This window comes from Geotrypetes seraphini, chromosome 6 (assembly GCF_902459505.1).
Source record: "Geotrypetes seraphini chromosome 6, aGeoSer1.1, whole genome shotgun sequence".
NCBI lineage: Eukaryota > Metazoa > Chordata > Amphibia > Gymnophiona > Dermophiidae > Geotrypetes > Geotrypetes seraphini.
In genome coordinates, this window is record NC_047089.1 from 170,647,264 (window position 1) to 170,674,648 (window position 27,385).

General features: G+C 44.8%; 1 protein-coding gene across 1 annotated transcript in view; it reads right to left on the reverse strand.

The window, feature by feature from the left end:
- The window catches only part of MSL3 (MSL complex subunit 3), a 118,404-nt gene that overhangs the window by 33,332 nt on the left and 57,687 nt on the right, over window positions 1-27,385 (reverse strand). Inside the window, exons 6-8 of the mRNA XM_033947964.1 lie at window positions 18,161-18,283; window positions 13,375-13,535; window positions 8,864-9,022 (exon numbers count right to left, since the gene is read on the reverse strand). Coding sequence (XP_033803855.1) covers window positions 8,864-9,022; window positions 13,375-13,535; window positions 18,161-18,283 — 443 coding nt within the window. The remainder of the gene's footprint in view (window positions 1-8,863; window positions 9,023-13,374; window positions 13,536-18,160; window positions 18,284-27,385) is intronic.

Below are 27,385 nucleotides of genomic sequence, written 5' to 3' on the forward strand. Positions count from 1 at the left end.
TATATATATATATACACACACCGAGAGTACTTTGTATTTATGTTCAAATATTTTTTTATTATACAGCCCCCCTCCCCCGAAGGCCTGACCCCCCCTGAAGGTCTGCACATTCCCCCTCAAAGGTTGACTCCCCCACTGAAGGCCTGCACTACCCTTTGAAGGACTGCACTCCCCCCCCCCCCCGAAGGCCTACCCTCCCCACATCCATTTACCTAATTCCAGCAGGGAGCAGTCTGCAGAGAGGATCGCTGGTACTTTAGCGATCCTTGCAGGTTGCCATAGGCCTCAGGAGCTGTCTTCCCTCTGCCCCAAGCCTGTCTCTGACTTAGAGGAGGGGCAGGACCACGGCAGAGGGAAGACAGCTCCTGAGGCCTATGGCAACCTGTAAGAATTGCTAAAGTACCACCTGCCACCGGCCGTCTCCCATTCGTCCCCTTTGGAGATCCCCACAGGAATAAGGAAGTTAAATTAATAGAATACTTAGGCACAGAAAAACAAAGAAATACTTCCAAGAACTGCCCCATAAGAACTGCCTGTCACAATGCTCATTAGTGGAACTGAATAAAAGACAAGTACAATGGATTTAGAAGGGGGACGATCCGCCGGGTGCACTGCTTGGAGGGGTGCACAGCCGGCCAGGTCCGGGTCATCCTGCCTTTCTTTTCCCCCGGTCCGCGCTCGGGGCTTGCGCCTGCCTGGTCCCGCGCCGACGCTCGAATGGTACCGTCAACTCCCGCGAGTTTCGCGATAACCAACAGCACCATTTGGGCGGCGGGTGCGAGCCCCGTGCGCAGACCGGTGGAAAGGAAGGGCAGAAGGACCCGGACGGCTGTGCATCCCTCCAAGCCGTGCACCCGGGGCGGGGGCGGACCGCCCCACCTCGGTACGCCACTGATTGGGAGGCCGATTTTGGGGTTTTTAAAATTGTATATCAGGCAGCATTAGGCCTCACTCTTACCTCAATCATTACAGGCGCTTCTATTTCTTGTGATGCGCTGAGCTCCGTCCCCCACCGACCTTCATCCCGCCCTTCCAGCACTCTGATTGGCCAGCGTTCTTTAAGAGGAGGGCCAGTCAGGAGGGGAAAAAAAGAGAAGGGAAGAAGGGAACCTGCTGTGCGATCGACTGGGGTCGCCTGAGCGAAAGACCTGTCGATCGCGATCGACGCGTTGGGCACCCCTGCGCTAGACAGTCAAAGGACACGGTGATTGCATATTACCTTTTTCTCAGTCCATTTATGTTGTACGACAGTGGATTCTAAAATATTGGCATGTTGGTTCACTTCATGTCTGTTCGCAGCATCCCTTCTTTGTTTATAAATGAGGGAGGAATTTGAAGGACATTTCCTCATATTTACCAGCTATGGAGACAAACCCACCTACGGTTTCCGGATGTGTACATTTTCCGAGTGGTCAACGTAGAGTATGAGGTTCGTCATTAGCAGTCTGTCGATTGACTTTGAATAAATATGTGATTCATTTAAAGGAATTTACTAACTACTACTCCTGCAGTGATTTATGCAATTTGGTGTCCATGTGGTCTAGTCTATGTGGGCTAGTCAAACCAGTCAAAGTACGGTTAATTGAACACTGTAATCTCAACAAGATAAACAATGAGACACTATTGAGACATTCCTAAGACTCTAACCACCTGACACCTCCCAGTTTAAATCAGGAGTGTTGATGTTTAATATGGTCATTTGTTTGGTGGCTTTGGGGTATTTATGTGTATGGGCTTGTCTTCTGAGTGTGTAGATAATGTCGGGACTTTTAATCAGTGGATTGGGTATTTAAGAGTGATGTGTGGAAATATTAAGGGAGGGACCACCTGTTGGGTAGACTGAGCAGTGGTTGTGTGGTAGTTTTTCATTTTTGTTTTATGTTTGAGTGTTACTTTATGAGATCTTGTTTGTGAGTTGAGTGTGGTAAGAATGAGGTTTGTTATTTGGTTTTTGGTTTGTGTGGTGGCCAATAATTAGTATTCTTATAGAGTAACGTACATGATTGGATACGAGATGGAGCTTGAGCCAATCAGCAGGTCCGTCACTATACGTGGATTTTTAAAGGTTTAAGTGTCGAGTAGTCTGCTGTTTGACTGCTGGCGTGCAGATATGCTACAAAGTTATTGTGAATGAGTATCAGGAGAATTTGTGTTTTTTGTTTATGTGTAATTTAGAATCTTTTTGAACTTGAATAGGAGGTGGATTTATTTAAGAGCAACCTTCAGAGGGACATGTTATGGGAGATAGTTTTCAGATGGGCTAGTCACCAGTTCAGTTGTTTGACGCTATTTTGTAGTAATGTAGTTTTGTTTCTTTTAGATTTTTGGTGACATAAATCCCCCGAGGCAGGTCTGATGTACTGAAATGTTCGTCAGCAAAGATTGGGAGTATGAATTGCTAGCTAACACTGAGCATTAGGAATATCAATAAAAGCCAATGCTGAAGTCCTGCTGGACAAAGATAAGTGGTCACCTATTTTATATTTGGATTTTGTATGAGTTTATATAAAAGTTAAAACTTTTTTTTCAGTTGCAAAGACTTTTTTCACTGTTATGAATTTGGTACAGTCGACTCCACCTACGTGCATGTCAGATAAGCGCACGCTCCGGTTATCCGCACCTGACATCCAAGATCCCGGGTTTTTTTTACATTAAAGTCAATGGACGTAAACTGTGGATATATGCACTTCTGATAAGCACACAATCCGCTTATGTGCACTGATGTCAAAGGTCCCACCTCTATTCTTTCACATTATGTTGACTCCGGTTAAATGCAATCAGGGGGCCTCTGTATTTATTGCACATTTATTATCCCCCACCCCATCCATGGAACGTCACAGCATCACGAGCTGTCCTAGGCAGCAAGTAGACGGGAGACCTACGCCAGCGCGCCCAGCATCTTCCTCTCAGCACTGCTTGCTGTTGCCACCATCACCCCAGATACCTGCCGATACTGGCTAAACGACCGCCTGACAAAAAAGTGGTACTCCTATTAAGTTTAAGCGCACGTGGTGATCCTGTCCGGAGGCCTTGCACTTAAGCGGAGTCTACTGTATTTACAAAGGGTGAGAGTCAGATGATTAAGGCTGGAACTTACAGTATTTTTCCTTCCATAAGATGTACTTTTTCCACCCCAAAAAGTGGGTGGACATGTAGGTACGTCTTATGGAGCGAATATACCCCCGGCACCTTTTTAAAAATCTTTTGGTCCAGTGCTGAACCACTCCAACCACTCCCTCGCCAGATTAGCCAAGGCACAGACCCCTTACGGTAATGTGTAAAACATATACAGAACTTGGCTGGAGCTGCCACACACAAAATTAGCTTCACATCACCGTCTTGGAACTTTGAAGGCTTCTTTAGTTGCTCTAGAATAAGCTACGAATAGAAAAGAACACATATGAACATCTGGAATCCCCTACAACGAGGCAACGTCCAGCCTTTCTCTAACACAAGGGGCGCTCTCCACCAGCCTTTTTCCCACTGTCCAAACTTCCCAACCACCACAAGAGCCCATGCTGAAAAGAAACCAGGACAGAACCTTAAAATCGAATAGTATGAAACCCGCACCGTGGCTCTGTCTCGAAACTCTCTCCCAGTTTCAAAGCTCGCTCCTTGGAATCAAAGTTAGGAAAAGCCGCTCCATTCATTCTACTTTACCACCTGACTCCAGCAGAGAGTTACCATCTGTTGGTGGAATAAAACTTTCTGCAGAGACCCCCTGCGCCATGCCAACTACACAACTGGAGAACCACGCCCACTTTTGTGGAACAACCTTTGCGATTGGTGTATTAACTTCCAGATGACAGAATTCCAATGAGCTTGACTGGGGGAAAAGAAAGGCATCCGGCAACTTGCCAGCAGTTCATTGCGCAAAGTTGCTCCAGTATGCAAATAAGCTTCCTGCTGTCTTTTTGTCACACCGGGCACGCTGAAGCCGAACTGTGAGTAGCCATTGTGATGTTTAGAACTGCGGTTGATGATGTCATGCCTGGTTCACTGCATGTTGAGTTCAGTGTTTCACTCCATTTTCATCTCAGGCTCCTTTTATAAAACCTGTCATTCGTGAAATCTTTAGAATTTTTGGTCTTTAGCATGGTAAATCACACCATTCAGGAAGCGGTGTGTGACCAGGCAGGACCGCGCAAAGCTCATGCCTGCCTTCTGTGCTGCTCTTAGTCTGCCACAACAAACCCATCCAGTGAGGGAAGGGCAGGAGCCCTGATTCTGGCTAAAAACCTCCATAGAGCTACTGAGCCTGTGCTCAAGCCCTTTGCAGACAAAACTTGGGACAAGTCTTGCTCCTAAGGGAATAGTCCCTGAGCACCTAGACTGTTAATGCAGGCTGGCTAAGCAAGTGACTTGCAAAGCAGGGTGCCCCTTGGTTGCAGACTACTATTCTTAGAGTCTGCATCCTTCTGCAGCCAGAGATGTCCTGGAAACAGGAACCCCTACAACACCAAAAAGCCTCGCAACCGGATAATAAAATCCAAAATTAAAGAAAAATAAACGAGTAGAAGAAACAGGTTCCTATCATCTCACAAGTAGGTAGAATGAAAAACTGAGGAATTGCAGGACAGCCCAGAGTGAAGACAGCAGAGTGGAAAAATGTAAATGAGGCTCATACATAGGATCTCGTGACCAGGGATCGACAACCCAAGTGTTCAAGAATGATATGCCTAGTGCACTAGAAGACGAGGTTAATGATCTTTGTATGTTGCTCCCTTTTTTTTTGTCTCAGGAGTCTCTTCAGAACAGCTTATTTTATTTTATTTTTTAATATAAGAATTAACCAGATGAACAGGTAACCATCCACCTGAAGAGCCAAAACAAACCCCACATCGTTCAGCCCATGTATGGATGTGCTAGTCAGCTAGCATGTCGATGGTTATCACTATTAGGATCGAATATGGAGATTGAATGGGTCATCCTAATTTAACCTGATTGGAGGAAGATAAAAGAGAATTTTTGATGACTTTAAACGAAGAATAGACGTGCCAACACCATCTTGGTCTGGGGAAGTACTGGAGTGAGAGGGTGTTCACAAGGTTAATTGTAAATTTAGTATTTATAATAGTGGTGTATATGATAGTGGATACATGAATTGTAATCTGAATTTATTGTATCTACTTTCAGGGGTATGTCCTTGAAAAAAGCAACTAGTGAAACATGTTGGACAATAGGACCCCTGACCGAGTAAAACAATATTTCTAAAGCTAAGTGTTTATTATTTATAACCTTTCTATTAAAAAGAGTAATAAAAAGAAAAAAGTAATGTGTTAAAACAGTGGACCAGTGACAACTGGATACTTAAAGCTCTAGGGCTGTGAAAGCAATTTGAGCCCCGAGCTGTATTGCTGAGGTCCTGGGTAGACTAATTAAAATCTAGTTTATGCTTGTGGAGTTTATGAGAATATATTGTTTGGATCCTCAAGCTCAGAAAGAATTGTCTTCATTGTGGAGTGTATGGCCATATATATTAAAAAATAAATGAATAGAAAAAAAGCACTTTTCATGGACATGAAGGGTCCTGTGTAAGGACTCTGTAGGTCTATTTCTTAGCGCAGCTGAGTAAAAGGGAACCTAAATTTTCCATTCATATATATAGTACAACAAAATACAACTTGCTTAAATAAGATGTATGGCGTAGATAGAATATCAAAAAAACTATAAAACAGGTAAGCAAATTAAAATGAGAAAATATCTGATCTGTACTTCCAAGCCACAGATTAATAACATAGTAAAAACCATTTGTAAAAAAAGAGTCAATTTTTTTACAAGCCTAGAAAATAAAGTAAAAATAACACAGGTCAACACATCATTTTCATCAGAGTTAATGTTGGGTGGGTGTTGTAGTATTTTCATGCTGATTTCAAATCTGTGTTTAGTTTTTCACTAGTACGTCACATTTTTTGCGATGAGGCTCATTACATATAATTATAAACATTAATTGGACAATATATCATGCGTTATAGGATAAATGTATAAGAAGGGTTAATGACAGTTAGCTTTGTTTTTTTATGCTAGACATTATTTATGGTGATTAATATCAGTCTTTATCATGCCAAGACATTGTACTAATCATTCAGATAGTTTCTGTTACGTCTGTGGTTCATTCACAATGAAAATACAACGACGCCCAATTACCGTAGATCTGAAGAAGGTATACAAATTGTACTTTGGCTGTCCACTGGGTGACCAGGATAAGTCTTGGGCTCCACATATCATCTGTACCAGTTGTTCCTATGGACTTCGTGATTGGCTCATTCGACAAAAGGCAGCGATATCATTTGCAATCCCAATGATATAGTGGGAACCGCGAGACCATATTAAAGATTGCTACTTTTGCCTTGTGAACACAAATGGATTCTCAGCTAAAACTAAGCACAAAATTATATATCCTACTCTGGATTCTGCTATTAGGCCTGCTCCTCATGATGACTCACTGCCTGTCCCTCCACAAGATGGACTTGCTTCTGTGGATCATGATGAGGAATGTGATGATGATGCAGCAGCTGGTCACAATCCAGAATTATCTGATCCTGATATGAATGATGAATATCCAGAACCGGATAACTTTACACAAGCTGAGCTCAATGATCTTATTCGTGATCTAAATCTTTCAAAAGAAAAAACAGAACTTCTTGCTTCAAGGCTTAAGCAAAAGCAAAAGCACTTGCTTGCAAAAGATGCTACTATAACTCATTACAGAAAAGGAATCAAAAGATGCTACTATAACTCATTACAGAAAAGGAATCATAACTTAACAACATTCTTCACTGTAAATGGCTCATTGTGCTTTTGTCACAACATCAACGGGCTCTTCAACAGCTTGTCACAAGTACATTGACTAGATGAATGGCTTCTCTTCATTGATTCTTAACAGAGAAGCTTGAAAGCAGTGTTACTGCACAATGGAAATTCCAAAACAAGTACAGTCAAACCTTGGTTTGCAAGTAACATGGTTTGCGAGTGTTTTGCAAGACGAGCAAAACATTCCCGTAAATCGTGCCTCGCAAACCGAGTGTTGACTCAATTTGTGAGCCCCCTCGCGATCCAGCATCCCCACCCCCCGCTCGCGTTGCCCCCCCGCCGCAATCCAGCATCCCCCATTCACCCACCCAAACACAATCTCTTACCCCGATCTGGCACCGGCACCAGCACCAACGCACAGGACATGCTGGTGCCCGAAGATCCTCCCTCTTGCTTGAGCTGGGCCTTGAGCATCTGCGCATGCTCAAGGCCTTATAGTTCTCACTCTCCGAGAATCTCGGAGAGAGCGAGAACTAGAAGGCCTTAAGCATGTGCAGATGCTCAAGGCCCAGCCCAAGCAAGAGGGAGGATCTTCGGGCACCGGCATGTCCTGTGTGTTGGTGCTGGTGCCAGATCGGGGAAAGAGATTGTGTTTGGGTGGGTGGGTGAGTGGGGGATGCCAGATCGCAGGGGAGGGGGGGGAAGGGGTGGTGATGCGAGCGGGGGGGATGCCAGATTGTGGGGGGTGTGGAGCAGCGCTGGTGTCCTGGGGGTAAGGTGGAGCAGCAATAGTCACCTCGGGAGGGGGGGAAGACGACGACAAATCAAGCGAGTTTCCCTTACTTCCTATGGGGAAACTCGCTTTGATATACGAGTAAATTGGTTTACGAGCATGCTTCTGGAACTAATTATGCTCGTAAACCAAGGTTCCACTGTATACCAATTGCCCATTTTGCTCATCTAAAGTCTTATGAGAATATGAAGAATTTACTAGAAGCAATCAGTTATAAAACACACCAGTGGAACATCTGTGGTGATCTGAAGGTCATTTGCATACTAATGGGAATGCAAGGAGGATTCACTAAATATTGCTTTTTCCTGTGTTTGTGGGATAGCAGATCTACAGCTGAACATTATGTCAAGTGTGTCTGGTAGCTGAGGGATACCTATAACCCAGGGGCAAGCAGTGTGAAATTTATGCCATTGGTGGCTCCTCATAAAAATATTTCTTCCATCTCTTCATATCAAGCTGTGGTTGATAAAGAACCGGGTAAAACAAACTCACCAGGTTTCAATATCTTATTAAGAAATTTCCAAAAATCAGCACTGCAAAAACTGAAGGAAGGTATATTTATAGGCCAACAGATCAAGTCCATTATGCAGGATGAAGATTTTAAGCAATCACTCAACAGCTGAGCTTGAAGCTTGGGAGGCATTCAAGTGGTTAGTGGAAAACTTTCTGGGCAACCATAAGTCTCCTTCATACAAGGAAGGAGTTCAGAATCTCCTTGACTCGTATCAGAAACTTGGCTGTCGCATGTCATTAAAAATACACTTTTTGCACTCACATCTTGACTTTTTCTCCAGAAAATCTTGGTATGGTGAGTGACGAGCAAGAAGAATCTTTTCACCAGGACATTCAGTTAAAGAACATTCAGTTAATGGAGCACCGCTACCAAGGTTTCTAGAATGAGAGTATGATGGCCGACTACTGCTGGATGTTGTGCGGTGACAATCCAGACACAACTCACAAAAAGAAATCATACTCTAAGCATTTTTGAAGAAATATTGGTTGCTAAGTGACACAGTCCAGTATAATTATGCTATACTGTGTGCTTATTTGACTTTGGACCGAAGATACTGCAACATTTCTTTAAGTTGATGCTGCAATTCTTAAAACACTATATGCTAAAACGTTATAAACAAGTTTACGTGGTTGAAAAAAACTAACAGATCTGAAATCAGCGTGAAAAACTGATTTAGAAAAATGTGCTCTGTTGTCAGATTCCAAAAAAGTTTTTTTTGCCTTGTGTAATAGAACAAAGCCAAGATTAGGCAATTGTACGGTTAAAAAAGCACTACCCTAATGCTATAAAACAGATCAACTTACCTGTTCACAAAGGGAGTGCTTTCTTGAATTGGAAGAAAAAATTTGGTGGAAGTCACCTTCTTAAACTGAGCTTGTTCATATGGATAGAGTAAAATCAATGGCAGCGTGAAGTCGAAAGTTATTCTGAGTCCATCCACCATCTCTTTACAAAGCTCCACACTGGGAGGGGATACAAACACACCAGATATTTCCATATACCCTCAAATATAAGCCAAGGTAGCCCTTCCCCCTCCCCCCAATAGGAGGAAAAAGGGTTGACTCAAATATAAGCTGGGGGGGATAGGCTTAATATTCAAGTGTCCTGCCAGGACCTGCAGCCAGCCCCCTTCCCTCCCTCCCTCTCTCCCCTGTCAGGCTTTGTACCTTGTTCCCCCCTCCCTCACTCCCGATAGCCTTGCAGGCCTCCACCAGGCCTGCCGTAAGACCTGGTGGTCCAGCAGTGGGCTGGACAGCAGGGATCACTCCCGCGTCCTGTCTCTGCCAACTCTAAAAACTTTTACTTCCCTCACGCCTCCCCTGCGTACCTTTTGAATTCCCTGGCGGGCTCGTGGTGGGCCTCCCACCTCCTGTCCTGGCCGACTGTGACAATTTTTAACTTCCTCCCACCTCCCCTGCGTCCTTTCAATTCCCTAGTGGTCTAGTGATGGACTGAACAGAAGTGATTCTCCTGCACTCCTGCTTGACGCAGAGCCACAAGCTAAATGACTGTCGTGAGTTCTTGCAAGTCCCATGAGAACTCACAGCAGTCATTCAGCTAGCGGCTCTGCATCAAGCAGGAGCATGGGAAGATTGCGCTCCTGCTCGGTTCACCACTGGAGCACCAGAGAATTTAAAGGTATGCGGGGGAGGCGGGAGGTAAAAATCACAGTCGGTGGGGTCAGAAGGTGGAAAGGATCCCTTCTGTCCCAGCCCACCGCAAGACTGCCAGGGAATTCAAAAGGTACTCAGGGGCAGCGGGAGGAAAGTATAAGTTTTCAGAGTCGGCGGGGACAGGAGGTGTCCCGGCCCACCAGGTCTTACGGCAGGCACAGCGAAGGCCTGCAGAAGATTTGGGAGGGAGGCAGGTGGGTGCTGACCTGAATATAAGCAGAGATCCCCATTTTTGTGCCATTTTTGGGGCCCAGATATCTCAGTTTATATTCAAGTATACACAGTACATGGATTTACAAAGCACACTGTCACAGACAAACTTCATGCTAATTACTAATGTGGCTGTATAAAATGCTATAAAATGATCAATTTTAGTTGATTCATCATTTTCCTTAATGCCTGGACAAGTCAAACAGCTGCTAAAAATAGATTTTACGAATGTGAAAATTATAGGTTTCTATTTGGGTTTCACTCAGTAGTAAAGAATTACACGTGGACAAATTTGTCCCCGCAGGAACTCAATTTCCCCATCCTGTCCCCATGAGTTTTGTCGCTGTCCTTGTCGCAGTCCCATTCCTGTAAGCTCTGTCTTAACTGCACAAGCCTCAAACACTTATGATTTTAAAATGTTTGAGGCTTGTGCAGATGAGGACAGAGCTTGCAGGAATGGGGCAGGGACAATAAAAGAACTTGTCGGGACGGGAAAATGAGTTCCCGTGGGGATGGGGAAAATTTGTTCCCATGTCAATCTCTACTCAGTAGTTATAAAAGGTTGGAGTTTTGAAAAACAAAAATGCTTCTTTTTCTCCCTGACATTTCCTTGTACATTTTGAATACCATTACATTTTTGGTAGGAAGCAGTACAGTAATGTGCAACCTGGGAAGCTTTTCTAGCCATGTATATAAAGTAAAATCTCAGTTATCCGACACCCATGGGGATTGGTGGATGCCGGATAACGGTTTTTCCGATTGCCTGAAAGTTGCTGTATAATACAGTACTGTACAAGGAGTGTCTGCCAGATCTCAATTTCCTCCTTCCTGCACAAAGCACCAGCGTGGCAGCAGTCCTGAGCCACAACCCCTTTCCCTCTGTCCCTCAAGCCCAGAAGCAGTAGAAGCAGGCAGTGGACCTGAGCCGTGAACCCCTGCCCTCCCTCCCTTCCCCAAAGTGGCAGCTGGTCAGTAGGAGGCAGTGCTCAAAACAGAATGCTCACAGCCAGTCCCAGCAGGGCCTTTCCTCTGACGCATCACTACTGGCCTGTCAGAGGAAAGGCTGCGCCGGTGCTTTGGGTCAGGAGGGAGGTGGGATTTGCGGCTCAGGATTGCCGCTACTTCTACTGTTTTGGGGCTTTAAGGGGGGGAGGTTTGTGGCTCAGGACCTCTGCCACGCTGGTGCTTCTGGTCAGGAGGGAGGTAGAATTCGTGGCTCAGGACTGCCACCAATTCTACTGCTTTGGGGCTTGAGGCCCGCGGAGTTCACAGCTCAGGACCACTGCCAATTCAGGGCTCTTTTTTTCCCCTGGCAATTTTTTTGCAGGTTGGGTGAGAAAACCAGTATTCAACCAACTGGCAAACTGAGATTCTACAGTATGGCCAAGGTTGGTAAAAGGCACTAGGGCAGTTTGGTGTTTGTTTCAAAGGCCAGGCCCAGGAGCTTTTACTGGTGGAAGGCGGGAGGTTGGAGGGAATTTTAAAACTCAAAATCCAAACAAACAGATAGAAAAATTATTTTATAGTGCTTGTTTCTATGAATCTTAATTTCAAATGGCACTTAATATTTCCTAAAAGTTTTTTTCCGGCCTGTTGAAAAGGCTGTACATGTAAGGTTCCTTTGTTCTAAATGTTCATATCTTTCACCCATTCTCCAAGACACAGATGCATAAGTTGCACCTTTAAGTCTCTATAGCAGTGGTCTTCATTGCAAGGCCTGTGAACCAATGGCAGCCTGCGGATACCTTCTCGGCAGCCCATGCAACGGTCTGGGTTTCCATCCCCCCACGGCATCCAATATGTCTTCTTCCTGCAACCACTCTTTCACTCTGTGGGCTGCCAGCAGCATGAGTGAAATAAACATACTGCCTCTGCAGCCCAGAAGCTTTCCCTCTGCAACTGTTTCCTGTCTCTGCACAGGCAGGAAGCAGTAGCAGAGGGAAAGTTTCCGGGACACCGAAGACAGCATGTTTAACTCACTCACACTGTCAGCAGCCTGAAGAGTGAAAGAGCGACTGCTGAGAAGGGTGAGCAACTGCCAGATCACGTGGGGGGTCAAGGGGGTTACTAGAGAGATGCTGGATTGCGGGAATAGGGATAAAATTTAAAAAATATGCCAGACCTCTAGGGAGGGGGGGACAGAGATGTCAGACCACAGGAAGGAGAAAGAGAAGATGTCTGACTACTGGAGGGGGAGGGAAGGAGAAAGAGAAGATTCCAGACTAAGGTAAGAGAGAGGGGGAAGGGAAGAACATAGAGATGCCAGACCACAAAGGGGCAGGAGGGAAGGGAAGGAGGGGAGAGAGATGCCAGACTGTGGGAGAGAGAGAAGAAAGATGTCAGAACACTACAGGGGGAGAGAGAGGGAAGAGATGCTGCACAAGGATGGAGTAGATAGGGAGAGAGAGGGAGGGGATGGTGCACAGGGATAGGAGGGGTGGAGAAGGAAAGAGAGATGGAAGAAATGATGTTTAACAAAAGATGGGACTAGGGATGAGGAAAGAGGGAGGAGATGGTGCATAAGGTTAGATGGGAAGGGAAGCGAAGACATGGAAAAGTAGATAGATTTGAGAAGGAAGCAAAAAAATTGGAGGAAAAAAAATTAAAAGTTAATGCCAAAGACAAATGTAGAGCAGAAAGTGAAGGAGAGAAATACAGCAAATGCATAAGGCAGCCCAGGAAAAAGATCTAAGAGTACAGACAGAAGGAAGTGAAACCAGAGACTGGGAAAAGATGATTAGGAGAAAAAAAAAAAAGTTATCAGACGACAAAGGAAGGAAAAATGATTTTATTTTCAATTTATGAGTGTATTTTGCATTGTTCAGGATGAAATGCCTTTGTTCCTATTTCTCTGGTATTGTACTGCATGAAGTCTGGCTTCTTATGGTTTTGTTGTGTATATTAGGACTTTTAGTTTGTGGTTCTGTATTTGCATAGGATTTATCTGTGTTCTGCATGTGTGACCAAAGCCAGGTGTTCTAGTAGGAATGAATGTCAAGAAATATTATTTGTATCATGGCATTTGTCGGCTCTCCTTCACCCCTTTTGGACCCAAAATGGCCCTTGCTTAAAAAATTAGCAAGACCACTGCTCTACATATAATAATACCTCTTCAATTGACTCTTCCCAAGTACAGATGGGTCAACTGAAGAAATCAAATTGGTCTTTTAAAGTAACATTGGTATTTTTAACCTATCAAGGAACGTCTTTAGGATTATCACCCTAGAAAATTTGTCATGGAAGGAGGTGATGGTGCTTCTTTATTGCACATTATAAGATATTGTTACCACCAGCTATTACTCTGGGTACCAGAGTAATAATCTTAAAAGGGTTATCCTGTTACCCAAACCATTTACTTCTACCAAACAACCTCCAGAATCATACTTAAGCAAAATGAGAAAAATCCAAAATTTAACTTTTTCATTTCTTACTTCTTCTCAGGTGGGATGTAATGCAGATTCATGTTGCCAGATGAACTAGTCTGATGGTGCCGGATCCTCTCATTGGCTGAGAAAGCAGCATTAATTGCAAAATGTCTCACATAGGACTCCAAAATATTTATGATATTTGTTTGGCATGGCAGTTTCACTAGCTAGGGATAAAAACATCCAATTTAAGATCCAATTGCAGTATTTGGAATCATACAATAACATCTTAAATATTGCAAAAAGTTCAACTTTATAGTAGGATACATAGTTCAAAAACCAAAAAAAAAAAAAAAAACTTCCTGAACTGAAAAAGCATAGAAGCTGCAGTGAATAACCTCTACATGCTTTTATTCAAAAGCAGGTTTTAATAACTCTTATAACAACATACACAAATTTACAATTAATCACACTTGCCAATCTGAGATCAGGTTCCCTTCCAAAAGCACAAATCAGCTAAAAAACTGCTGTTAACTGGTAAGCATAGGATTCAATTTCTAATTTAAAAAAATGCAGGGTGTGCTAGTTAAGACCTGCAATTTTATCTAAAATTCTTTAGGACATATACTATGGAGATAGAACCAGAATTTTTTTCCCAGGAGGGTTGTGGATGCTTGGAATGCCCTGCCCTACTGGATTATGTGGTAGACACTAATATAACAGATGTCAAAATAGAATGGGATAAGTACAAAGAAAGCTGACAGACACAAGACAGAGAGACAGAGACAGACAGAGAGAGAGACAGAGACAAACATAGAGAGAGAGAGAGAGAGAGAGAGACAGAGACAAACATAGAAAGAGAGAGAGACAGACAGACAGAGACAAACATAGAGAGAGAGAGAGAGACAGAGACAAACATAGAGAGAGAGAGAGAGACAGAGACAAACATAGAGAGAGAGAGAGAGACAGAGACAAACATAGAAAGAGAGAGAGACAGAGACAGAGACAAACATAGAAAGAGAGAGAGACAGAGAAAGAGACAAACATAGAGAGAGAGAGAGAGACAGAGACAAACATAGAGAGAGAGAGAGAGACAGAGACAAACATAGAGAGAGAGAGAGAGACAGAGACAAACATAGAGAGAGAGAGAGAGACAGAGACAAACATAGAGAGAGAGAGAGAGACAAACATAGAAAGAGAGAGAGACAGAGACAAACATAGAGAGACAGAGAAAGAGACAAACATAGAGAGAGAGACAGAGAAAGAGACAAACATAGAGAGAGAGAGAGACAGAGACAAACAGAGAGAGAGAGAGAGACAGAGACAAACAGAGAGAGAGAGAGAGACAGAGACAAACAGAGAGAGAGACAGAGAAAGAGACAAACATAGAGAGAGAGACAGAGAAAGAGACAAACATAGAGAGAGAGAGAGACAGAGACAAACATAGAGAGAGAGAGACAGAGACAAACATAGAGAGAGAGAGACAGAGACAAACATAGAGAGAGAGAGACAGAGACAAACAGAGAGAGAGAGACAGAGACAAACATAGAGAGAGAGAGACAGAGACAAACATAGAGAGAGAGAGACAGAGACAAACATAGAGAGAGAGAGACAGAGACAAACATAGAGAGAGAGAGACAGAGACAAACATAGAGAGAGAGAGACAGAGACAAACATAGAGAGAGAGAGACAGAGAGAGAGACAAACAGAGAGAGAGACAGAGACAAACATAGAGAGAGAGACAGAGACAAACATAGAGAGAGAGAGACAGAGACAGAGACAAACATAGAGAGAGAGAGACAGAGACAAACATAGAGAGAGAGAGACAGAGAGAGAGACAAACAGAGAGAGAGAGACAGAGACAGAGACAAACATTGAGAGAGAGAGACAGAGACATAGACAAACATAGAGAGAGAGAGAGAGATAAACATAGAGAGAGAGAGAGAGAGAGACAAACATAGAGAGAGAGAGAGAGAGAGACAAACATAGAGAGAGAGAGAGAGAGAGAGAGACAGAGACAAACATAGAGAGAGAGAGAGAGAGAGACAAACATAGAGAGAGAGAGAGAGAGAGAGACAGAGACAAACATAGAGAGAGAGAGAGAGACAGAGACAAACATAGTGTGAGAGAGACAGAGACAAACATAGAGAGAGAGAGAGACAGACAAACATAAAGAGAGAGAGAGAGAGACAAACATAGTGTGAGAGAGACAGAGACAGAGACAAACATAGAGAGAGAGAGAGACAGACAAACATAAAGAGAGAGAGAGAGAGACAAACATAGAAAGAGAGAGACAGAGAAAGAGACAAACATAGAGAGAGAGACAGAGAAAGAGACAAACATAGAGAGAGAGAGAGACAGAGACAAACATAGAGAAAGAGAGAGACAGAGACAAACATAGAGAGAGAGAGAGACAGAGACAAACATAGAGAGAGAGAGAGAGAGACAGAGACAAACATAGAAAGAGAGAGAGACAGAGACAAACATAGAAAGAGAGAGAGACAGAGACAAACATAAAGAGAGAGAGACAGAGACAAACATAGAGAGAGAGAGAGACAGACAAACATAAAGAGAGAGAGACAGAGACAAACATAGAAAGAGAGAGACAGAGAAAGAGACAAACATAGAGAGAGAGAGAGAGACAGAGACAAGCATATATATATATATATATATATATATAGAGAGAGAGAGAGAGAGAGAGAGAGAGAGACAGAGACAGAGACAAACATAGAGAGAGAGAGACAGAGACAAACATAGAGAGAGAGACAAACATAGAGAGAGAGAGAGAGAGAGACAGAGACAAACATAGAGAGAGAGAGAGAGACAGAGACAAACATAGAGAGAGAGAGAGAGACAGAGACAAACATAGAGAGAGAGACAAACATAGAGAGAGAGAGAGACAGAGACAGAGACAAACATAGAGAGAGAGAGAGAGAGAGACAGAGACAAACATAGAGAGAGAGAGAGAGAGAGACAGAGACAAACATAGAGAGAGAGAGACAGAGACAAACATAGAGAGAGAGAGACAGAGACAAACATAGAGAGAGAGAGAGACAGAGACAGAGACAAACATAGAGAGAGAGAGACAGAGACAGAGACAAACATAGAGAGAGAGAGAGACAGAGACAGAGACAAACATAGAGAGAGAGAGAGAGAGACAGAGACAAACATAGAGAGAGAGAGACAGAGACAGAGACAAACATAGAGAGAGAGAGAGAGAGACAGAGACAAACATAGAGAGAGAGAGACAGAGACAGAGACAAACATAGAGAGAGAGAGAGAGAGACAGAGACAAACATAGAGAGAGAGAGAGAGACAGAGACAAACATAGAGAGAGAGAGAGACAGAGACAAACATAGAGAGAGAGACAGAGACAAACATAGAAAGAGAGACAGAGACAAACATAGAGAGAGAGAGACAGAGACAGAGACAAACATAGAGAGAGAGAGAGAGAGACAGAGACAAACATAGAGAGAGAGAGAGAGACAGAGACAAACATAGAGAGAGAGAGAGACAGAGACAAACATAGAGAGAGAGACAGAGACAAACATAGAAAGAGAGACAGAGAGAGAGAGAGAGAGAGACAGAGACAAACATAGAGTGAGAGAGACAGAGAAAGAGACAAACATATTTCAGATCCAGAGATACTGAGCACCATTTAATATCCAGCTTCCATTGTCTTTATATTGAATCCCAAATTCTGCCTATGAGGATCAATGCTTATTCTTCTTAGCAAGCCCTACCCATAAAATATCAAACACCTCCATAAAATTGAACGGCCTAGATTACCCTATCAACCCCTCCATAAAAATACTCGGAGTCATCCTAGATAGATGCTTAACTTTCGAAGACCATACCAATGCCCAGGTCAAAAAATGCTTCTTTACCCTCTGGAAACTTCGCACTATCAAACACCACTTCGACCACCTCTCCTTCCGCTTACTAGTCCAATCATTAATCTTAAGCATATTGGACTACTGTAATATCATATACCTAGGAGCTTACAAAAACACCATTAAACGCCTAAGAATAGTACAAAATGCCGCCGTCCGCCTCATCTTCAGCCTCAAAAAATACGACCACGTTAGCCCCTATTATGCTAAACTCCACTGGCTGCCGGTGGAGGCAAGAATCACCTTTAAATTCGCTTGCCTCTGCTTCAAAACCTTAGCAGGCTCTTCACCAATCTACCTATCTGAACACCTTGAAATTGCACGCCCCTCTCGCACCCGAAACACCTTCCTGTTCTCCTTCCCCTCCCTGTAGGGCTGCCTCTACAAAAAATTCCTTGACCGATCTCTAGCATTCCAAGCGGGCAAATGGAACAAATGCCTCTCTACCCTCATCTCCAATTCCCCCCACTATCAAACATTCTGGAAACTAACCAAAACCTATCTCTTTGACAAGTTCCTCTGATTAACCCTCCCTCCTCCTCCCTTCCCTCCTGACCTCCCCCCTAGACCCTTACCGCCTCATGCAACACTGCTATCTGTAACGCTGCTGTATCTAACTAACCTAGCCGCCAAATTAACTTCACAGGATATTTACTGTCAAAAATGTAAAGGTAACTTGACCGAATATGTATCTTCCAAAATGTAAATCTAATATTAACGAAATTGTAATATCGCTGTAAATGTACAGTCTCTTCTTCTGTTAACCGCATAGAACTTCCATGGTAATGCGGTATACAAGAATAAAGTTATTATTATTATTATTCATATTTTCAAGACTCCCATAGTAATTGTACATAACATTTGTTTGCATGCATTGTCTTTCATGCATATTCATCATGGAAATCCTGAAAATCTGGCAGAGATACAGCCCAAAAAACTACCATAAGAGACTGTTATACCCGTTTTCTCTTGTTAATGTGATAGCAGTCTTCTTCCAGCTTCTGTTTTAAAACCTCTGGTATGTCAATGGTGATTGTTCTTTCTTCCATTTCTCTTTTACAATAGGTTTCTTGTTCTTCTTTCTGCAAGATTTAGGAAAAAATATATAATCTCAGATGACTGCAAATAAAAAAAAATAAAAGGAATGTAAATTTGTTACTTTGCTTCCAGGAAGCAAAAGGGCAGGGAAAAAAAAACAAACTAAAGAGCAGGTCCTAATACAGGGTTAAGTATCTTCTCCAAAATGGAAGCAGAGTAACTCTCCCAGTTAGTTTAGCAGACTTCTCTGTCAATACCATTAACTCCATAAGGCTCTCCAATTGCGATTCTCTGATAAGCTTCTGTAAAAAAACAGATTCCCAATTCTTTCATAAAATTAGTACGTTTACCTGTAACAGGTATTATCTAAGGACAGCAGGTAGATATTCTCACATATGGGCGACATCATCCATGGAGTCTGGTAGTGTACTGTCACTTTAAAAATTTTTCAAACTCTCAGGACTGACCATACCACACATGCACCAGTGCTTTCCCACTTGACGTCAGCTTGCAGGACCATCAGTTCAATAATAATTTTTTAAAAAGCTAACAAGCCAACTAGGGGAGGTGGGAGGGTTGTGAGCAGTGCTGCCCAATTCGAATCGAATCGATTCACGACGACAAAAAATTGGCCTCCCGATTCGGTGACTGACCCTCCCCCCTAAAGCAGGAGCAGCAGCGCTGCCTCTTGCTGGCCAGCCGCTGCCGCTCCTGCTTTAGAGGGCAAGGGTCAGTCGGGAAGTGCTGGTGTCGGGCTTCCCCCCTGGCCTGCCGGCATCAATTTACCTAATTTCAGCAGCCTGCATAGGATTGCTGGTGTTAGCAATCTTTGCAAGCTGCCATAAGTCTTTAGAGCTGTCTTCTCTCTCCCGTGGTCCCGCCCCTCCTCTGACATCAGAGGCAGGACCGCGGCAGAGGAAACAGTTTCGAAGACCTATGGCAGTTTACAAAGATCGCTAGCACCAGCAATCCTATGCAGGCTGCTGAAATTAGATAAATTGATGCCAGGAGGCCAGGGGGAATATGCAGGCCTTCCAGGTGGGGGGGGGGGGAGTTGCAGTCCTTCGGGGGGGGGGGGGGTGGTACAGGCCTTCAGGGGGACAGGCAGGCCTTCAGGGGTGTGGTGTAGGCCTTTGGGGATGGGTGCAGGCCTTCAGGGGTGGGGGCCCGTGTAGAAGTATACGAAGGGAGGAAGGGGAGGTTCAAAGAGATGTGCATATGCAGGACATTGGGGGAAGAAATAATGGGTCTAAAAACAGAGGAGAGGAAGAGAGATGGTGGACAATGGGATTTAGGGATGAAAGGAACAGAAAGGGAGAGATGGTGGACCCTGGAGTGGTGGGGAAGAAGGGAGAGATGCTGGATAAAAGGGTAGTTAAGAAAAGATGGATCTGTGGAGGGATACAAAAAAAGGAAAGATGCCAGACCTCCGGGGGAGGGAAGGGAAATGGAAGGGGAGGACAGAGATGGCAGATGGATGGTTAGCACAGAGAAAGAAGAAAGAAAGAAACCCTGGCAAGCAAGTTATCAGAAGACAACCAGAGCCTGGGACCAACAAGATTTGAATAATGACAAGACAACAAAAGGTAAAAAAAATAATTTTATTTTCTGTTTTGTGATTACAATGTGTCATATTTGAAAAGTGTTTCCTGCCAGAGCTAGTGTTAGACCACAAACGTGAGCTAGGATTTAACAGAGAGAAGAAAAGTCTTTTTTGTTTGTTTATTTTGTTTACACCACAGCGCCAGTGTGGTTAGGAGAAGGCAAAGGGGGTGAAGAGGCTGTAAAGGGAGTGAAGAGGCTATGAAATAAACCCTCCAGGATGTTTTAAAGAAAACACCCAATTGAGCAGGAAAATCGAATCGAAAAATCGATTCAATAGGCTGAATCTTTTTTCCTGAATTGGGCAGCACTAGTGGTGAGAATATCTGCTGTCCTCGGATAACACCTCTTACAGGTAGGTAACTGTGTAGGACAAACAGGCAGCATATTCTCACAAGTGAGATTCCCTAGTTGTTAGGATCATAATTCTGAGCCTGGTGAAATCAAAAAGGGTTGGAAGGAAGTTGGAATCTAAATAGAGAATAAGTTTTGAAGAACTCTTTGGCCGAACCAATTATCCCATCTGGAATGATTCTCCAAACAGTAGTGGGATGTAAAAGTATGAAATGAGGACTAAGTGGCTGCTTTACATACGTCTTCAACGGGAATTGAATATAGATGAGCTACTGAAGTTACCATTGCTCAAACCTTATGTGCAATAACAGCAAAAGCATAGCAAAAAGATAGTTACTTAACCAAAGACAGTTCCTCTTGGAGACAAGGTTTCCAAGTCTATTAGGATCAAAGGAATGTTGAGTAGAATTTCTATGAGGTTTGGTGTGATCTAAGTAATAAGCAAGAGCAACTTTACAGTCCAATGTGTGGAATGCAGCTTCACCAGGATAAGTGTGTGGTCTTGGAAAGACGACAGAAAGAACTAAGACTGTTTGGATGAAATTCCGAGACAACATAAGAACATAATAGCCTTACTGGATCAGACTAATGGTTTATCTAGTCCAGCTTCCTGATTCCAACAATGGCCAATCCAGGTCACTAGCATCTGGTAAAAATCAGGGCAAGCAGTGGCTTCCCCCATGTTTGTCTCAATACCTGGAGCTTTTCCTCCAGGAAATTTCCAAACCTTTCTTAAAACCAGCTACGTTAATCACTCTTACCACAACCTCTGGCAAAGCGTTCCAGAACTTAACTATTCTCTTAGTGAAAAATATTTCCTCCTATTGATTTAAAAAAATATATTTCCCTCTAACTTCATTGAGTGTCCCCTAGTCTTTATAATTTTTGACACAGTAAAAAAATATATATATATCCACTTGTACCCGTTTTACACCACTCAAGATTTTGTAGACTTAAATCATATCATATCATATCTCCCCTCATCAGTCTCTTTTCCAAGCTGAAGAGCCCTAACCTCTTTAGCCTTTCCTTATATGAGAGGAGTTCCATCACCTTTATCACTCTTCTTTGAACCTTTTCTAGTTCTGCTATATCTTTGAGATAAGGTGACCAGAACTGAACGTTATACTCAAGGTGAGATTGCACCATGGAGCGATAGAGGCATTATAACATTCTTAACCATCCCTTTTTTATTTATTTTAAAATAATTCCAACATCTTGTTTGCTTTTTTACCCACTGCTGCACATTGGGTGGAAGGTTTCTGCATATTGTCTACAATGACACCCAGATCTTTTTCTTGGGCACTAGAACCCAAGATGGACCCCAGTGTCTGGTAACTATGATTTGGATTATTCTTCCCAATGTGCATCACTTTGCATTTGTCCACATTAAATTTCATTTGCTATTTGGACGTCCTTTGGGAGGAACTTCGGATGAATATGAAGAATTACCCTATCATGGTAGAATGTTGAGTGAGATGGATCTGATACAAGTGCTTAAAGTTCACTGACTCGACAGGCAGATGTGATGAACACTAAGAATACTACTTTCCAAGTGGGATGTTTGAGAGATGAAGATGCAAGTGGTTCAAAAGGAGGCTTCATCAGGGTTGAAAGTATAACATTAAGAACGCAAGCAACGTTATGCTTCTACTGATGGGAAGAATTTTCTATTTTTTGAACCAAAGCAATTATCTGAATTTATAAATCGCTAGAGAAGGAAGAGGGGTGGTTCTAGGTGCGACATCTCCTTCTGTAGTTTAAATGAATCATCTGTCTGGGTGGTAGATTTGAGCACTCTACTCCGCTTAATTTTTGTATCATCTTAAGTTTTTTTACTTAATTTCTCCTTGTTCTTGGATCAAATTGTGGACTAAATAATATTGTTGTTTTTTTCTTCCTTTTCTTTTACTGTAGTTAATCATTGTGATTAAGATTTTAATTTCCAATCCTTATGCAAGTTGATACTTGTCTATGATCTCAAGCAACTGGATGAGACTTGATTGGTGGTTTGGTTTGAGAAAGATCTTTCATGAATCTGGAAACTAAAGAATGTGCTGATACAGTTTTTTTTTTTAATCAGAAGGGTATGAAAAGTTGTAATAGTACTGAGATGAACTCAGACTGAAGTAGTTTTGAGACCAGAGTTAGAGCGGTGTAGGAGATAGTCCAAGACTAATGAGAGAGGACAAGTGATTGGATCTAATGAATCTGTATTATACCATACTGTGAAACAAATCCACTTAAAGCAATAACAACATTGTGTAGAAGGTTTCTAGAAGCTTCAGTGATGGCCGACACTGGTGCCAAAAGTGGGAAAGCCATCTACCTCTTGGGAGATAGATATTATGCTTTGAGTGCCAAGGAACGTAGACTTTGATGGAGTAGGGATCCTGCATATAATAGCCTTACTCATGCCATGAGGTGCCTGCCTGCTTCAGAACTGGAACGGCTGGAATAAATGGAGAAGAACTCTGCCTCACAGATTCGCTGGATGAACCTGGTCTTCGAGTTGCCAGTCAGACCAATGTTGGACTAAGAACATAAGCAGTGCCTCTGCTGGGTCAGACCAGAGGTCTATCATGCCCAGCATTCCGCTCACGCGGCGGCCCATCAGGTCCAGAAACCTGTATTTAACCCTCTATCTATACCCTTCTAACCCCTTTTCCTTCAGAAAATTGTCCAAACCCTTCTTGAACTCCAATACCGTACCCTGTCCTATCATGCCCTCTGGAAGCGCATTCCAGGTGTCCACCACCCGTTGGATGAAGAACTTCCTAGCATTGGTTCTGAATCTGTCCCCTTTTAATTTTTCCGAATGCCCTCTCGTTCTTGTAGTTTTCGAAAGTTTGAAGAATCTGTCCCTCTCCACTTTCTCTATGCCCTTCATGATCTTGTAAGTCTCTATCATATCCCCTCTAAGTCTCCGCTTCTCCAGGGAAAAGAGCCCCAGTTTCTCCAGTCTTTCAGCATATGAAAGGTTTTCCATACCTTTTATCAAAGTATCGCTCTCTTCTGAACCCTCTCGAGTATCGCCATATCCTTCTTTAGGTACGGCGACCAATATTGGACGCAGTACTCCAGATGCAGGCGCACCATCATCCGATACAACGGCAGGATAACTCCTTTTGTTCTGGTTGTAGTATCCTTCTTGATTATACCTAGCATTCTATCTGCTTTCTTAGAGGCCGCTGCACACTGTGCCGACGGCTTCATTGTCTTGTCCACTATTACCCCCAAGTCCCTCAACCCCCTGGAAAACCTAGTCATGAAACGGGGTGGGGAGGAAGGGCAGGAGGACCACACAGCTGACACACTATTAATCTCATCTGGGCCGAAAAGGAGCCCAAACAGCCTGTGCTCAAGCTCCTGACTAAATCAGGGATGCAAGCAGTTACGCAGGGGACGAACCCTGAGCTATAAAAAATGCCAGAAGGCTGGCTGGCTGGCTGGCTAGGTGTCCCCAAGGGGCTGATTCTGCTAGCGGCAGAAGTCTGTGTCTTATCCCAGGTAGAGGTCTCAACAAGTGGAAACCTCTGGGCATCACGTCTCCAAACAAATACTGAGCAAAAATACCCCAAAACCACAAAGCAGATCAGAAACATTTCCAAGCAACTTACTTGTAGAAATGAAAATGAGGGAGCAAGAGCAGCTCCCTGGGAAGGAGGTGAAGTTGAAAACACGATTGACAGTTTTTTTACAAGCAACTTGCAGGTTCAGATACAAGACCCTATGGTTCAGGACCACTAAACACATTGCACAAGAAAGCACAGTTACTTACCGTAACAGGTGTTATCCAGGGACAGCAGGCATATATTCTCACATGTGGGTGACGTCATCTACGGAGCCCCGATGCGGAAGCATTTTCAAGCAAACTTGATTGAAGATTTAAGTTTGCTCTGCTGCTCCACGCATGCGTGCCTTCCTGCTCCACTAGGGGGCGCATCCCCTCGTGGTCTCCAGTTCACTTAACTAGCAAAGAAGCCAACCTCGGGGAGGTGGGCGGGTTGTGAGAATATATGCCTGCTGTCCCTGGATAACACCCGTTACAGTAAGTAACTGTGCTTTATCCCAGGACAAGCAGGCATGATATTCTCACATGTGGGTGACCTCCAAGCTAACTGAAAAGGGATGGAGGGAAGTTGGCAATTTAAGCAAATAGATTTCGCAAAACGGATTGGCCGAACCGGCCATCGCTCCTGGACAGTGAGTCCAGACAGTAGTGGGAGGTGAAAATATGAACCGAAGACCACGTGGCAGCCTTGCAGATTTCCTCAATAGGTGTGGACCTGAGGAACGCTACGGAGGCTGCCATCGCTCGGACCTTGTGTCCTGTTACTCGACCATGCAGTGTGAGACCAGCCTGAGCGTAGCAGAAGGAGATGCAATCGGCCAACCAGTTGGACAAGGTGCGCTTGGAGACTGGGTGACCTAACCGGTTTGGGTCGAAGGACAAAAACAATTGTGGGACTTTCCGGTGTGGCTGAGTGCGTTGGAGGTAGAAGGCCAACGCTCTCTTACAGTCAAGCGTATGGAGCGCCACCTCTCCGGGATGAGAGTGGGGCTTGGGAAAAAACACAGGTAAGACAATGGACTGATTGAGGTGAAAATCAGACACTACTTTAGGCAAGAACTTTGGATGGGTGCAGAGTACCACCTTGTCGTGATGGAATACCGTGAAGGGTGGGTCCGCTACCAGAGCCTGTAACTCACTAACCCGCCGAGCGGAAGTGAGCACAAGCAGGAAAATTACCTTCCAAGTGAGGAATTTTGGATGGCATTTGTCAAGGGGCTCAAATGGAAGTTTCATTAGTTGAGCCAGAACCACGTTGAGGTCCCAAACCACCGAAGGGGGTTTGAGAGGAGGGTGGACATTCAGAACACCCTTCATGAAGCGAGAGACTAAGGGATGGAGCGAGAGGGCTTTCCCTTCCAGGGGCTGATGAAAGGCCGCAATCGCACTGAGGTGTACTCGAATGGAGTTGGTCTTTAGGCCGGAATGAGATAATTGAAGTAAATAGTCAAGGACCAGAGGGACGGGGACCGACACCGGGTCCTGGCTGTGGGAGGAGCACCAGGTTGAGAATCTGGTCCACTTTTGGGAGTAGCAGGTTCTCATCGAGGTCTTTCTAGAGGCCTCCAATATCTCCTTGACTGATTGAGACACGGGGAGAGAAGTCGGGGGGAAAGAAACCAAGCATTCAGATGAAGAGATTGAAGATTGGGATGTAACAGCGAACCCTGACCCTGTGACAGTAGAGAGGGAAACAGAGGCAGAGGCAGTGGATCTCTGACACTGAGTTGAAGTAGAAGGGAAAACCAAGGCTGGCGTGGCCAGCGAGGAGCAATCAGGATCAGGGTGGCTTGTACTGTTTTCAGGTGGACAAGCGTCCGCAGGATCAGAGGTAACGGCGGAAACGCGTACAGGAACCTTCCCTCCCAGTCGAGGAGGAAGGCATCGGCCTCGAGCCGGTCCGGGGAGTACATCCGGGAGCAGAAGAGAGGCAGTTTGGATTGTGGGGGGATGCGAACAGATCTATTTGAGGTGTCCCCCACTGTTCGAACACCTGTCGTAGGGTCTGAGAGTGCAGTGACCACTCGTGTGGCTGGAGGAGGCGGCTGAGTCTGTCCGCCAGACAGTTTTGTTCTCCTTGTATGTACACCGCTCGAAGGAAGGTGTTGTTGGAGATTGCCCATTTCCAGAGGCGCAGGACTTCCCGACAGAGGGGCCAAGACCCTGTTCCCCCTTGTTTGTTTACGTAGTACATTGCTACCTGGTTGTCGGTTCGAATGAGAACCACCCGGTCGTGGAGCAGATGTTGAAAAGCTACAGCTGCGAGATAGATGGCCCGAAGCTCTAGCACGTTGATGTGGCAGCGACGGTCCTCTGCTGACCACATCCCTTGAGTGCGTAGGCCATCCAGATGGGCTCCCCAGGCGTACTCCGATGAGTCCGTGGTGAGTACCTTGTTGTGTGGGGGGGCGAGGAAGAGCAAACCTTTGGAAAGATTTGAAGAGTCGGCCCACCAGCGGAGCGATCGTTGCAAGGAAGGGGTCACTGTCACGGGGCGATCGATCGAGTCCCGGTCTTGACGCCATTGGGAGGCTAGGGTCCATTGAGGGATTCTCAGGTGGAGACGGGCGAATGGTGTGACGTGGACGGTGGAGGCCATGTGGCCTAGTAGAGTCATCATCTGTCGAGCTGATACCGAGGGTAGCAGAGAGATCCTTCGACTCAGATTTACTAACGCCTCTAGACGCAGAGGGGGGAGGAAGGAACGGAGGCGAACCGTGTCCAGCGTGGCCCCGATGAACTGCAGGGACTGCGAGGGGCTCAGTTGGGATTTTGGAAAGTTTACCTCGAACCCCAGACTCTGTAGGTAGATAATAGTCTGTTGGGTCGCTGAGAAAACCCCTTCCCTGGACGGTGCTTTGATCAGCCAGTCGTCCAGGTAGGGGAATACCTGAAGACCCTGGGTGCGTAAGGCAGCTGCGACCACCACGAGGCACTTGGTGAAGACCCGGGGTGACGATGCTAGGCTGAAGGGGAGGACTCGGTATTGTAGGTGCAGGTCCCCTACTTGGAAACGCAAGAACTTGCGGTGAGCGGGGTGCACTGGAACATGTGTGTATGCCTCCTTCAGATCGAGGGAGCAGAGCCAATCACCTTTTTCGATCAGGGGATAGAGGATCGGTAGGGAAAGCATCCGAAATTTTTCCCGTACCAGAAATTTGTTGAGTCGTCTCAAGTCTAATATTGGGCGTAGGGCTCCCGTTTTCTTCGGTACCAGGAAGTAACGGGAGTAGAAGCCCTTCCCCCGTTGGTTGGGGGGAACCTCCTCCACTTCTCGCAGGCGAAGCAGATCTCGAGCTTCTGAGAGGAGTAGGGGTAGCAGCGTGCGGTTGGGAAGGCACTTCCCTGGGGGGCTGTCTGGAGGAATGGCTCGAAAGTTGAGAGAGTATCCTGATGAGATCACGCCAAGGACCCATGCGTCCGACGCGAGTTGTTCCCAGTGAGGGTAAAAAGCTCCGTGGCGGCCCCTGATGGGCAGGGAGCCTGGGACTCTGTCAAAAGGATGGGGATGGTTTGGTAGTTGCAGGCGGTTGGGATTTGGGTGGGGCCCGATGGTGGGCTTGTGGACGCCTTAGCGGAGGCCGGGAGTGGATTTTTGCAGGTAGCGGCGCGGAGG